The following is a 14,443-nucleotide window of genomic DNA, read 5'->3' on the forward strand; positions in this document are numbered from 1 at the left end:
CCTTCTGATCTGGGTGGGTTTTCTTGTAGACGTTTCATGACCCAACTAGGTAACATCATCAGTGCCAGAAGGCAGCGGGGTTTGCTTGCTGTTTGTATACAAGTCGCTCGCCCTGTCTGTGTTGGTGGGGGTGTTCTTATAAACAACTGAATCGGGGAGCAACCAAGAACAACACTGCCAACACTGACAGAGCAAGGCACATGTGTACGTGGCACACAGAGATGCACAACATCCACATATCTCAAGAGACAATTAAAAAACCCACAAGGAAATAAAAAGACAAAAAAAAACCCTCTTCGCACCAGCAACACCCAAAGGAGCAGAAATTTACATTTTTAAATGTGTTGTTCATAAAGAGAAAATAAGTATTCCATATGTTAATATCTAGGATATTTGTTGTGACTCAGCAGATGTCTGCTGTGAGTCTTTTCGGGATACAAGATTCATTATGCAGCTGGGATTTGTTAGGGGCAGGTTTGGAGACAAAAGGACGGATGCTGCCACACCCTAGTCGCAGGAGTCAACGTTCCTTCGTGCGTACAACATTGCTTGATACACTTGGATAAGTGCTTTGGTGTTTCCTGTAACCCTGATTCAAGGCTACACTTGGAGAAGCTTGTAAGAGTTGTTTTGTTTTTCATTCCGTTATCTAGTCAGAGACTGTATTTATGTTAAAAAAAAAATAATACCTCTCTCATTTTGAATTAATGGGACTACAAATTTATATTTTTATTGAAGCACATCCATAGAAATGGATTAAAATTTTGCATATAAAACAAGTCGACGTGAACAAATTATATTTTTTAAATATAGCTTGTTATTTTTGAGGCGTACTTTTATCATGTTTTCTAATAATGTCCATAAGATTATCCCCCGTTACAAGCTTATTCTGATGTTCTTTGGTCCTCAGCTGTTCTTTCCGCTTTTGGTCATGTAAATATGGAGAATTTAATAACTGAGGTGGGAGAATGGTGCCAGTTGGTTTAACGCGCTTGACCACATCCCAGAAAAGTCTCTTGCTGTTATTATTAATAAATGTAATTGCAGTTCCGTTGTGGCCCAGCCGACCTGCTCTTCCAACCTAAAAAAAGGAGGAAGCAATGGAACTTAAAATCAATGATAAATGTTACAGGTAACTTATACAGATAGAGCTTGACTTACAGCCACAATTCTAATCAGAATTTTCAGTGTAAACCAGTGTGATCATAAAGCAAATCATTACAAAACTGGACCTGAATATTACAACCATTTTTATCATAAAAATTCAAGCAAATCACTGCACCTTTTAACTGAATCATTCAGTTGTTAAATGAATCACTTGACTACTAATTAAACGTGGTTTCTTCAAATAACTTTGCTTGTTGGGAGCTAAGTGAGGTTGCAAATCACAATCACATTGTGCAACTGTCTTAAATGCGTGCCAGTTCCCAAACATCTGAATTGCCGAGGTGGCACAGTGGTTAAAGCAAGCAATAGTTAGACTTATATACCGCTTCATAGGGCTTTCAGCCCTCTCTAAGCGGTTTACAGAGTCAGCATATTGCCCCCAACAACAATCCGGGTCCTCATTTTACCCACCCCGGAAGGATGAGTCAACCTTGAGCCGGTGAGATTTGAACCGCCGAACTGCAGAACTGCAGTCAGCTGAAGTAGCCTGCACTGCTGCACTCTAACCACTGCGCCACTTCGGCTCTATAGGGTGCAGTACTGCAGGCCACTTCAGCTGACTGTTATCTGCAGTTCAGTGGTTCTAATCTCACCGGCTCAAGGTTGACTCAGCCTTCCATCCTTCCGAGGTGGGTGAAATGAGGACCCAGACTGTGGGGGCAATATGCTGACTCTGTAAACCGCTTAGAGAGGGCTGAAAGCTCTATGAAGCCGTATATAAGTCTAACTGCTATTGCTATGTGACTGTGGAGGCAGTGTAACAGTGGTAACTTCAAAGGCAGAACGTAAGTCACTTTTCTAAAGCTGTTGTTACTTCAAACCATAATTAAACAAATGGTCATAAGTCAAGGACCCCCTGTACAATATATATCTAATTACAAATAATTAAATTGACTAAAGTTTCAGTCATGGACAAAGGAACAATACAATACAGTACAATATTTATTTGATTAATGATCAGCAAAATTTAAAAAAAAACAATGTAGCAAATAGATACAATAACACTAAGCAATTAACAAAATAAATTGCATGTGTTTTCAAGTTTTATGATCCCGTAAGATACTTCAAGTATTTTTGGCAGGAGATGTAGAGTAATGGACACATCACGAAACAATGTTGTTCGCTGCATTTTTAATTTAACTTTAGTAAGGAAGTTATTTAAATGAATGTACCCAAAAGTGCTTTTCAAAAAGCAATTGGACTTTCTCATTTTTTTTCTTGAAAACATTCCACTTTTACAAAATATTTTCAAGAAAAAAACTAAATCCAGTTGCCTTTTGAAAAGCACCTTTGGGACCCACTGACATGGATGATTGAGAATCTCCATAGACTTTGAAATGAATGTTGGTTCTCTTACCTGTTTGTTCAAAATGTGCTTGGAAAACTACAATTCGTTGTTTATACCTATAGCATGATACGGAACTGTTGTGACTCAGCAGATGTCTTCTGTGAGTCTTTTCAGGATGCAAGATTAACTATGCAGCTGGGGCTCGTTAGGGGTATATTCTGGGGATAAAATGATGGATGGTGCCACGCCCTGGTTGCAGGAGTCAACGTTCCTTGGTTCTTTCAACATTGATTGATCATCAGTCGTGGTTTATGTAAGATACACTTGGAAAAGTGCTTTGTTTTCTGTAACCCTGATTCAAGGAGACACTTGGAGAAGTGCATTGAGTTGTAAGAGTTTTTGTTTGCTATTCTGTTATCTAGTCTGAGACTTTATTTATGTTATTTTTGGGCTCGTAGCCAGTTTGAGCCGAGAACTGATAAAAAGAGTTCCTTTTAAGTTTGTTTGCATGTCGTCTGTTTAACGAGCGGAGAAGGGGGGACAGAACACGGAATATAGCTCTTTAGGCACTCTTTAAAATGTGTAATATACTCAAGAGTGAACTTCTAATTTAAAAAGTCCTTCCTCCGCAGTCCATTTTGTATCATCAAGCACTTTGTAGGTCCTTTGAGCAATCAGACTTGCTTTTTTATTTAAAGATTCAATATTACACTACGCCTTTTAAATCAGAAAGTGTATTTACCTGGTGCACATATTCATCCATGCTAGATGGCATATCAAAATTCACCACCAGCTTAATATTGACAAGGTCAAGTCCACGCCCAAGCACTCCAGTACTTACTACGACTTCATATTTCCCTTGCAATAATCCCTAGCACAAGAGAAATATAATCATTATTTTCATCAAGAGAGATATACCTTTCAAAATTACAAAGGCATCAGCCAAAAAATACATTTCAAAGAAAACAAAAACAATAGATGAACAACAAGGAAAAAGAAGTGTCTATGTAATTTTATAAAGTTGAAAACATGATTCCATAGCTCCTTTAGCCAACACAATGGATCTTCAGATATATTTTGTGATATGAAAAATAACTTTCATCTAAAAGTAGACTCACTAAGGGGTCAATCTCAAACTCTCTACCTAATAGTGTACTGTGTCTAGAGGAACAGTTCTCAAATAGTTTGGTCTCAAGACTGAGAACCCCAAAGAGCTTTGGTTTATAAGGGTTGTAGCTACTGTATCAATATTTACTATATTAGAAATTAAAACAAGAGAACTTTTGAAATATTTTGATTTTGCAGAACCTCAAGAGGTGCTCAAGCCACACTTTGGGAAAACCTTGTTTAGAGTTCTTTAATCATAGATTTAACTAGCTTTTTTAGATAGGCCCCAGATGTTTACAGACCTGTAGAATTGCAGTTCTTTCTGACTGTGATTTCTCAGCATGCATTGATGTTGTCTGTAAACCTGTGATTTTATGAACAGCATTACTCAGAAGATCAGCACCCAATTTACATTCCACAAATACCAGTACTGGAGGCTTAAAGAGTTTCTTATCCTAAAAAAAGAGGGAGACAGGGAGACCACAGTGAGCATAAGGTTAAAAAAAGATTAATTTATGTACCCCCAAAAAAGATAAATGGAATAGTGTGAGATTTAGTGGTGGTAAATAAAGCAAAGGAAGTATCCAACTATTTTCCAATATTACTAAGGCTGAAGTAATAATGTTTCAAATATTTTTGAATAGTTAAAAAGAATGCAAATATCCGTAATTATTTTCTATTACTATAGTTTGTAAAAATGCTTTTAACACCATGAGGATTTAGGTATTTTGACAAGAGCTGTTTAAATTCTCACAGCCCAAAGGTTATATGTTTTAGTTTCTTATGAAGGAAACATGCCACAATACAAATTCTTTTAACACTCTTATGAAAACTATGTATAGTATAGCATAGCATGATTTCTATTCAAACGTAGCAAAAATGCCTTGGAGTAGGGCATAATTCTTTGAATATTAGTTGTTACTTAATTAAAATGGCTTCCACCGTCACAGGTTCAGGCACACCTATCCACCCCCATCCCAAATATAAACACACGTGTACACATATACATACGTACATGCAGTAATATGCAAGTCTACATAACTAATAAGATTGATGCTATCAATATTTCAGCAGAGAAATTGCCCAAGAGGAATAGATTTATGGTTTTAATGGCTGCATTTCCAGAACAAAATTGATTATAGCAATGGTTCTAGAACATCCCCTCCCCAAAAAAATATCTATGGTTGACGAAAAGAAACAAATACGTGCATTTCCATGAGGGTACTAACATTTAATATTTCAAAAAGCTTTTTCTTTTTGGAAGGCTCCTCTATCCACAAAATAATCTGGCGAATGTTGGAACACGGCAGATTCTTTTCTCCGACTGTTATTTTGACTGGATTCTGCAGAAGTCGGCTTGCCAGCTGTTCAATGCTTAAAGGCATCGTGGCCGACACCAAGAGGGTTTGATGATCATTGGGAATATTTTCCAGAATTTCTAAGACCTGCTGCTGGAAGCCCATCTTTAGCATGGTATCAACCTAGTTTAAACAAAGAAATGGATTAAAACTAGTGTTTTCTTCTTCTTGAAGATGAGGGAAAACATTATTTTACATTTATTAGCAACATCTATCTGGGCTTTCCGATCAGCACTTCCCAAACTTAACTACTTCGGTATTGTGAGAAATTCATCTCCCAGCAATAACCATGCTAGCAGATGGTTCTGAACACCGATGCCCATAGAGAGAGAAAGAGCAGTCCTTTAGATAGTAATTGTAGTGCAAAATATATGCTCCCTACTGCTGATAGAGCCGAGGTGGCGCAGTGGTTAGGGTGCAGTACTGCAGGCCACTTCAGCTGACTGTGATCTGCAGTTCAGCGGTTCAAATCTCACCGGCTCAAGGTCGACTCAGCCTTCCATCCTTCCGAGGTGGGTGAAATGAGGACCCGGACTGTGGGGGCAAGTTGCTGACTCAATTTGCTAAAAAAATATATTGTAAACCGCTTAGAGAGGGCTGAAAGCCCTATGAAGCGGTATATAAGTCTAATTAATAAATAAATTAATAAATAACAAAGACAACTTGGCTAGGAAGTACATATTCCCAGTTTCTCGAATTATGTCTCTTTTCTGTCCACAACTTCTGTCAACAATAATTATGTGGAACAGTCCAGCATGATAGGATGTTGTTTAAAATTTGGTCTATTTCAATGCCCACCAAAGTAGGTGAAAGTAACTCTTTTACACACTCATCTCTTTCTTTGCCAAGATCTTCACAGTTGTAATTTGTAGCTGCTGGAACATTATCTTCAAAAATGGACAGTTGAAAAGGTTTTGAGATACTACTGAATTGTATGTCAAGCTAAGTTAATCCAAACATGCTATGTAAGTAAATCTAATCATGCATAAACTACAGTATTAAAACTGTAATATTTTGCCCACTGTGGTCTACAGTGTTTAGTTACCGTACAGAAAAAGAGTCATTTAACCTACCTCCTCAAAATAGAAGAGTCTTTACCCTAGTGACTATCCCCACAATTTTTTGAAAAATAATATACTTACTTCATCAACAACAGCAATTTTAATATTATGAAGTTGAATAGATGATTGCTTTAGAATTTCTCGGAGCCTTCCAGGTGTTGCTATGATTACCTAAAATAAAGGCAGGAAACACAAATAAATAAATTCATTGTTATTACAACTTCCAACAAACTTATTAAATCAAATATCCAAACTGAAAAAAAATGTTTAAATTTGAAAAACAGGATTTTTTCACAGCACACGAAACATAAAATTACTTAGATTTGCTTGGAGATGGATGTACTGGTTCTGTGGAAGCAGTTGAGATATGGACTGATGTGGTTATCTGGGAAAAGTTTGGCCCTATTACTGGAGAAAAAGGACAGATTCTTTGGACCTCTATGTCTACCAGGATTTGAGATCCATGCCCTTCTTGGTTGGTACGTGACTGCATCCAAAAGTGAATACTTTTAAGAGAAAGAATGATCCTGCCTGCATTTAAGGAGGTTTAAGGTTATGGAGCTCTGAAGGGCTGCAACAGCTCCAGTTTCAACATGGAGAAGTAAAATATCTGGGAATTTTGCTGCAATAGTTATTTACTGTATTTCTCAAAGTATAAGACGCACCTTTCCCCCACGAAAAAGAGTGAAAATTTGGGTGCGTCTTATATACCGAATGTAGCCCCATCCACTTCCACCAGAGGCCAAAAACACGAGGCATGGAGGCAGCGATGGTCTGTGGCAATCCCTGCAGCCTGGAACAGCTGATTGGGGGTATTCCGGCAGTCCAATCCACCCGCCGATCAGCTGTGCTGAATCAGGCTGCAGTAAGTGCTGAAGCTGACCTGGCAGATCAGAGTTTGCAGCAGCCATCACATTGCGAAATCACACACAAGTAACTGATTCAGCAGGATTCAAAATCATAATAATAATATACAATACAATACCAAAAGCAGGTTTTCCAAGGTAGCAGTAAATACAAGCAAAACACAAGCAGTTTCACTTTCAGTTCTCAGCTAAGCCAGGCTCCTTCCTGTCTCCTTGTCGCTCACATGGCAAATACTGTTTCAGGGTCCAATTAGTCCTCATTGGCAGACTTAGTTGCTATCCCTATTCATTGGCTCACCTTGTTAACATAACGTGATTTACCTTAACGTTTTGCTTCAGGCGATGAAGCTGGGGCGGCAAAGGCAATCCTCCAACCAGAAGAACAGTTCTCATATTCGGCAGACCAGTCATGAGCTCTTTAGCCTGCTTCTCTATCTGTATAGCCAATTCTCTCGTTGGCGTCAGAATAAGAGCAGACAAAGTGTCAGTCTTAAAAAGCAAAAAAAAACAAATAATAGGTTACTGATTTTTCCTTTGATTAAAAATGTCAGAAAAAGAAAACGTGAGAGGAGTTAATTTATATCAAACCAACTCAATACCATCACTACATCCGTAGTTAATCTTGCGATGTCAGTAGTCATACCATGTATAACATATTGCAGCAGTATACACCACTACACCAATATTCTGCCTTAGGTGCAGAAGTGAGAGCAAGTGGAAGGAAGGGAGTCATTCGAAGATGGGAAGGAAGATTTTGCTTATTCTTTCATTGTAATCATTCTGCTCCAGTCTTCAGACTTATTAGCATTTAAATTGCCCAAGTATGAATTTCTTCCACAAAACATATTCAGATGAACATCACAAATATAATCACATATTTTAAGTGAGATGACAGAAAGGCAAAACCTACTTTATTTTATTTTTTTTAAAAAGTTTACATGTATAGTTTCTCCAGAAAACAACAAAGTTCGAGATCTCACAGGTTGGGCCTCCTCCGGGTGCCGTCAACCGGACAATGCCAGCTGGCGGGCCCTCGGGGGAGGGCCTTCTCTGTAGCTGCGCCGGCCCTGTGGAACAATCTACCCGTAGAGATCCGGGTTCCACCACAAATGCGCGTACGACAAAAGCGCGTGTGACTAAACCGCGCCGTCAAAACCGCGGAGACGAATGAGCGCTGAAGCGCGCTGACAACAGCGCGCCAACAGAAGCACGCTGTAACATAACCCTAAAAATAACCCTAAACCTAACCCTAAACCTTACCTTAACTTAAATCGCGCTTCTGTCGGCGCGCTGTTGTCGGCGCGCTTTTGACATCGCGGTTTTAGCGCTGCGGTTTTGTTGGCGCACTTTTGACGTTCACGGTTATGTCGTGCCACGGAGATCCGGACCCTTCCCACTCTCCCAGCCTTCCGAAAAGCCACCAAAACCTGGCTGTTCCGGCAGGCCTGGGGCTGTTGATCAATGTCCAGCCCCACTTAGACAGAATGGATGGTATGTAATTTTAACAACTGTATTTTTATTTTTAATTTTTTTAAATGTTTTTTATCTTGCTCTGTAAGCCGCCCAGAGTCCCATGGGATTGGGCGGCATACAAATTCTATTAAATTTCAAATTTCAAAAACCTTATGCGGAATTTCTCAAATGCCTTGGAATGCTCTGAACAATTCTTCTCAATAAACGTGGATCCTCTCAATGGACAAAGGTTACCTCTTCTGAAGCTTTCATTATAACAGGAAGCAGGAAAGCTGCAGTTTTCCCGGAGCCGGTGTCTGCAGTGGCCACAATATCCCTGCCCTGTAGCCCAACTGGAATCATCTGCATCTGGACAGGGGTTGGGACTTCATAGCCGGCTTTTTTTAAATTGCTGCTGAGAATTTCCGGGAAGCCACAATGTTCAAACTCAACAATGGGTCTCGCAACTCCTTGCCCTTCGACAGCGATGCCCAGCTGCTGTTTTAAGCCTTCGATCTGCTCCTCCTCAAGGCTTAACAGGAATTCATTCTCTTCGTACGCATAAGCGGCATCAGTTAAGGTGGGCTGAGAGATGGCTTGTTCACTCTTAGTAGGCTTTAAGCTTTCCGGCTCTCCTTTGAATTGTAGAAGGTGCTTGGCTTTACATTCCAAACTGCATACATCTTCATCAGTCTTGTCACAGATGTACTCCCCATACCGGCCACAGACCACGCATACAGGTTCCCCAGCTTGTGGCCAGCGCTGAGTTTTACTGAAAGATTTTATGGGTTCCTCTGTATCACAAGAGTCCTCGTTGTTTTCTGACTCTGATTCAGTAAGGGCCAGCGTTGAATCTGAAAATATCTGTGGCGCACTGTGTCCTTCTGTTGATTTCAATGCATCAGTCTCAACAGTTGCTGCATTTATGATGTCAGACCTGGAATCTCCAAGTTCTGTAGGCTTTTCAGATGCAGATTCATTGTGGGAAGATTTGGGGTTTTTCGCGACACAACACTCCTCATCAACAGCATTCCTCTTGACCTTGAGAGATCTGGGAACAAACATTCTTCAACAACCTATCCTGAAAATACACAATCATTAGAACTGTCAATCTTCTGCCACATTAACATTTCCACATGATCCAGCAAGGGCAACAGGAAGCTCAAAAAACAGATTATTCTCCATTTGTAGAGGAGCAAGTTTATTTGAATTGGAATCATATAAGCTGTGGTGAGAGTCTATTAATTTTATCATGTGGAAGAGTTATTTAAACCTGGATCATTTTTTACAGCATTTAAATTACAGTTAGAAACGTATCATAGTAGTCAGTTAATCTTGGAAGTAAACCCCATTACCTTCTAAGACAAGGGTGTCAAACTGGCGACCTGCGGGCCGGATCCGTCACGCGCAGGCCATGCCCACCGCAGCTCTACAAAGGCAAAAAGCATCACAATGTCACGTGATATCAATGTGACGTGGTGAGTTTGACACCTGTGTTCTAAGAGATGCGATTGGTTTTTTTTAAATCAAATCCATCCATAAATATTTTTCTGATAATGCAAACGATGAGCATAGTTTTAGGTTAGTTTACTCTTTTTGTGTTGTGTTTGTTTGTTATGGAGCTCTGAAGGGCTGCAACGGCTCCAGTTTCAACATGGAGAAGTAAAATATCTGGGAATTTTGCTGCAATAGCTATTTACTGTATTTTTCAAAGTATAAGACGCACCTTTCCCCAACAAAAAAGAGTGAAAATTTGGGTGCGTCTTATATACCGAATGTAGCCCCATCCACTTCCACCAGAGGCCAAAAACACGAGGCATGGAGGCAGCGATGGTCTGTGGCAATCCCTGCAGCCTGGAACAGCTGATTGGGGGTATTCCGGCAGTCCAATCCACCCGCCGATCAGCTGTGCTGAATCAGGCTGCAGTAAGTGCTGAAGCTGACCTGGCAGATCAGAGTTTGCAGCAGCCATCACATTGCGAAATCACACACAAGTAACTGATTCAGCAGGATTCAAAATCATAATAATAATATACAATACAATACCAAAAGCAGGTTTTCCAAGGTAGCAGTAAATACAAGCAAAACACAAGCAGTTTCACTTTCAGTTCTCAGCTAAGCCAGGCTCCTTCCTGTCTCCTTGTCGCTCACACGGCAAATACTGTTTCAGGGTCCAATTAGTCCTCGTTGGCTGACTTAGTTGCTATCCCTATTCATTGGCTCACCTTGTTAACATGTGTGCCAAGTCAGGAAGCTTGCCAGCTTAATACCATGGATGCTGGTAGGCAGAGGCAGAATTTTTCTTCTTATTTTCCTCCCCAAAAACTGTGTTTTATATTCCAGAGCGTCTTATACTCCGAAAAATATGATAACTAGCAGAACAGGAAAGAACATTGTGTCATTAAATACAGGGCATCCTCCACTGCTTTCTAGACAATGCTCATAGTTCATTATTCATTTAAATGACTGAGGCAAACATTTATTTCTAAATTAATAATATAATCTCTGTCTCAGAATCTAAAATTAACAAGTTGTTTCTTAAAGCAACTCGGTACTGTACCAAATCAGTGATATATTGTTCTTCCAATACAAAGCACCCATTGCTTGGAAGCAATACAGTTGTAACCCAAGGTCATTTTCATTGAAAATAAAATAATATTTGTATCTGTGGCTAGAAAAACTGAGGCCCCACTCATTTTTTTCCCCAGCTCCAAGCCTCACTGTGGTATTTTCTCCACTCCCCGTATTGCATGCATCAAAAAGTTGTCCTGAATTATACATTATCTTAATGTCAGTTTATCCCCCCTGGGCCTCCGAAATAGGATTTACATGTTCCTTGTGTTAACCCAAATGTTCTCTTCTGATTCACTGCCTGTTTCTTTCCATGAAATTAAAAAAAAGAAAACCCAAGCTGACTTCTTCAAGCCTTTCTTTATTATGTGTCCTCTGGAACTGACACAGAATAGATGAACCATGATCTTTGTTAAAACTAGAGCAGTGGTTCCCAAACTTGGCAACTTTAAGACTTGTGGACTTCAACTCCCAGAATTCTCCAGTCAGCAGAGCAAAAACTGACTGCGTGGGGGGGGGGGGGAGGCTTCAAGGGAGAAAGAAAGAAAGAAAGAAAGAAAGAAAGAAAGAAAGAAAGAAAGAAAGAAAGAAAGAAAGAAAGTGTGTACTGACCTTGAGTTGAGTGTTTATTGAAAGTGCTGTCCTTGCTCAGGCTAAGCTAATCAATAGTGGAGCTCTAAGAATGCCAGATGATCAATGGGCATTTTCTCAGTATCAAAACGTCTGCCTTTTCTTCCTCCTATCAAAGACCTTCTGGGGTTCTTCACAGGAAGGGAAAAAGAAAAAAAGAAAGAAAGGAGAGAAAGAGAGAAAAAAGAAGGAGGGAGGGAGGGAAGGAAGGAAGGAAGAAAGGGAATGAGGGAGGGAGGGAAGGGAGAAAGAAAGGGAGGGGAGAAAGAAAGAAAGAAAGAAAGAAAGAAAGAGGGAATGAGGGAGGAAGGAAAGGGAGAAAGAAAGTGGGGAGGGGAGAAAGAAAGAGAAGAAAGAAAGAAAGAAAGAAAGAAAGAAAGAAAGAAAGAAAGAAAAAGAAAGAAAGAAAGAGGGAAGGTAAGGGAAAAGAAAGGGGGAGAAAGAAAAAGAAAGAAAGGAGAAAGAAAGAAAGGAGAAAGAAAGACGGGAGAAAGAAAGAAAGAAAGAAAGAAAGAAAGAAAGAAAGAAAGAAAGAAAGAAAGAAAGAAAGAAAGAAAGAAAGGCAACCTCAATGTAAACCGCTCCAAACCTGATTGCAGAAAATACCACTTCAGCAACAGAGTGGTCAATGCTCTACCTGACTCTGTTGTTACATCCTCAAATCCCCATAATTTCAACCTTAACCTCTCTACTATTGACCTCACCCCATTCCTGAGAGGTCCGTAAGGCCCCCCCCCCCTTACGGGCATAAGCGCATAAGTGAACCATTGCGCCTACCATCCCTCTCCTACTGTCCCCATTTATTCGTATCCATTCCATTCATGCCCATGTTTTAATTCTTATACCTATTACCTTGCAAAAACGTAAACGACTGGACAAATCAAATAAACAAATAATTAAAAAAAATCAGTGGAAGCCCTGGAACCACATTCTGTGCGCAAGCAGGTCAATGTACTAATTTTTTTAAAAAAATGTAGCGTGCAATTAAGAGAGCAACACACAGATCAAAGCAATAAAACGGCAAAGCAGTCATGGCCATAATAGCAATAGCATTTAGACTTATATACCGCTTCATTCTGCTTTGCATTTTCCAACCTTGGGCAACTTTAAGACTTGTGGACTTCAACTCCCAGAGTTCCTCAGCCAGCAAAGCTGGCTGAGGAACTCTGGGAGTTGAAGTCCACAAGTCTTAAAGTTGCCCAAGGTTGGAGACCACTATGTTAAAGCACTCTAAGCGGTTTACAGAGACCCCCCCCCCCAAACAATCAACTAGGCGAAGATATTTACTTTCAATTTAAAAATAGCTCCCGACTTTTAACAGTTCAAAAATCGTTGCCAACTTACTGCAAATCAGCCCTTGGACCTGCCATCCATAGATCTCCAGCGATTCTCCCACTGGATCCGATGCTCTCTCTAGCACATGACCGCAGAGGCAGACAAAGCGACCCAAAACAACACAAAAGGCAGCATGCACGCAAAGGGGGAACGGGGGGCGTTTGCAATAACAACGACCGACGCCCCAAGTTTCCCCGTGCAAAGCGATTCAGGCTTCCTTAATCACCCTACCACAAAGTCCGTCCTCCAGCGCACTGGAGACCGGCTCCTCTCTACGCTTCCTGCAACGCTTAACCTGCCGTTCTAGGCATCGTCAGGCGCCTCGGATTCTCCGAGGTAGAACAAAAAAAGAAGAAGAGAGAAGCTGTTATTTCCGGGCCTTCGTTTCCGGTTCCTCTTGGAAACGCGGGCTGCCTCGTGAGCGACCGCCGGCGCGCTGCAGATGACGTCTGCATAAAATGGCGGACGCGCGTCTTTTTAAGCAGCCCGAGGTTTCCTTGGAAACCAACCGCCCGTTTGCAAACCAAAGGCCCGTTTTGTTCTCTGCAAAAGCCCGATAATTCCCTTGACTTTTTTTCCGAAGCGGCTGCTGGTGCTGCATGAAATGGAAAGCCAGCCAGAAGATCAAAGTTTACTATCTGTTGCTGCTCATCGTTTGAAGTTTTGCAACCCAAATAGTTCCTAACAAAAAAAAGAGGGGGGGGAGAAGAGAGGATAAAGCGATTGTTGGCTCCAATCGCCCCTTTCATGAGCGTTTCGTTTTATTACTCATCGTTCCCCACCACAACGTGACATTTAGCTTTCTGAAGTCCCCTGAGGGGGACAAAGGCTCCTTTGTTCTCCCAAATAATAAAGTAACAGAGTTGGAAGGGACCTTTCCTAAAGATTGATTCCCTAAAATAAGTTTAATTTGATGCACACAAAAAGATTGATTCCCTAAAATAAGTTTAATTTGATGCACACAAAAAGATTGATTTCCTAAAATAAGTTTGCATGCAGTTTAATTTGATGCACACAAAACGATTGATTCCCTAAAATAAGTTTAATTTGATGCACACAAAAAGATTGATTTCCTAAAATAAGTTTGCATGCAGTTTAATTTGATGCACACAAAAAGATTGATTCCCTAAAACAAGTTTGCATGCAGTTTAATTTGATGCACACAAAAAGATTGATTCCCTAAAATAAGTTTGCATGCAGTTTAATTTGATGCACACAAAAAGATTGATTCCCTAAAATAAGTTTGCATGCAGTTTAATTTGATGCACACAAAACGATTGATTCCCTAAAACAACTTTGCATGCAGTTTAATTTGATGCACACAAAAAGATTGATTCCCTAAAACAAGTTTGGATGCAGTTTAATTTGATGCACACAGAAAGATCGATTCCCTGAAATAAGTTTGCGTGCAGTTTAATTTGACCCCCCATATCCCATGTCCGCTGTCGCTCAACTGTTTATAGAGCCTTGCCTCTTTGATGGGGAAAACAGAAGGAGCATCACTCAGGAAATAAGACAAGGTGACTGTTCTGATCCAAACGCTCTTCTCAGACAGAAACTTTGCACAAAAGTACAAGCAGATCAGATTTATTATCAGGCGTTCTCAAA

General features: G+C 40.3%; 1 protein-coding gene and 1 long non-coding RNA gene across 3 annotated transcripts; both read right to left on the reverse strand.

The window, feature by feature from the left end:
* Positions 1-714: 714 nt before the first annotated feature.
* Positions 715-10,016, reverse strand: DDX59 (DEAD-box helicase 59). Of its 2 annotated transcripts, none has more exons than XM_032219111.1 (8): positions 9,655-10,016; positions 8,555-9,375; positions 7,169-7,336; positions 6,063-6,152; positions 4,792-5,043; positions 3,865-4,017; positions 3,198-3,326; positions 715-1,081 (listed from the first exon to the last, which is right to left on the reverse strand). In XM_032219111.1, the coding sequence occupies exons 2-8, from the start codon at positions 9,362-9,364 to the stop codon at positions 818-820; spliced, it is 1,866 nt and encodes a 621-aa protein (XP_032075002.1). In that variant the 5' UTR covers positions 9,365-9,375; positions 9,655-10,016; the 3' UTR covers positions 715-817. The 2 variants fall into 2 exon arrangements, with proteins under 2 accessions (XP_032075002.1, XP_032075000.1); XM_032219109.1 differs by having other exon boundaries at positions 8,555-9,380.
* A 615-nt stretch (positions 10,017-10,631) lies between these two features.
* On the reverse strand, positions 10,632-13,137 carry LOC116509798. The gene is made up of 3 exons (XR_004255534.1): positions 12,845-13,137; positions 11,483-11,631; positions 10,632-10,671 (listed from the first exon to the last, which is right to left on the reverse strand). It is a non-coding gene; the product is annotated as an uncharacterized LOC116509798 (long non-coding RNA).
* Positions 13,138-14,443: the final 1,306 nt, after the last annotated feature.

This window comes from Thamnophis elegans, chromosome 5 (assembly GCF_009769535.1).
Source record: "Thamnophis elegans isolate rThaEle1 chromosome 5, rThaEle1.pri, whole genome shotgun sequence".
Classification (NCBI taxonomy): domain Eukaryota; kingdom Metazoa; phylum Chordata; class Lepidosauria; order Squamata; family Colubridae; genus Thamnophis; species Thamnophis elegans.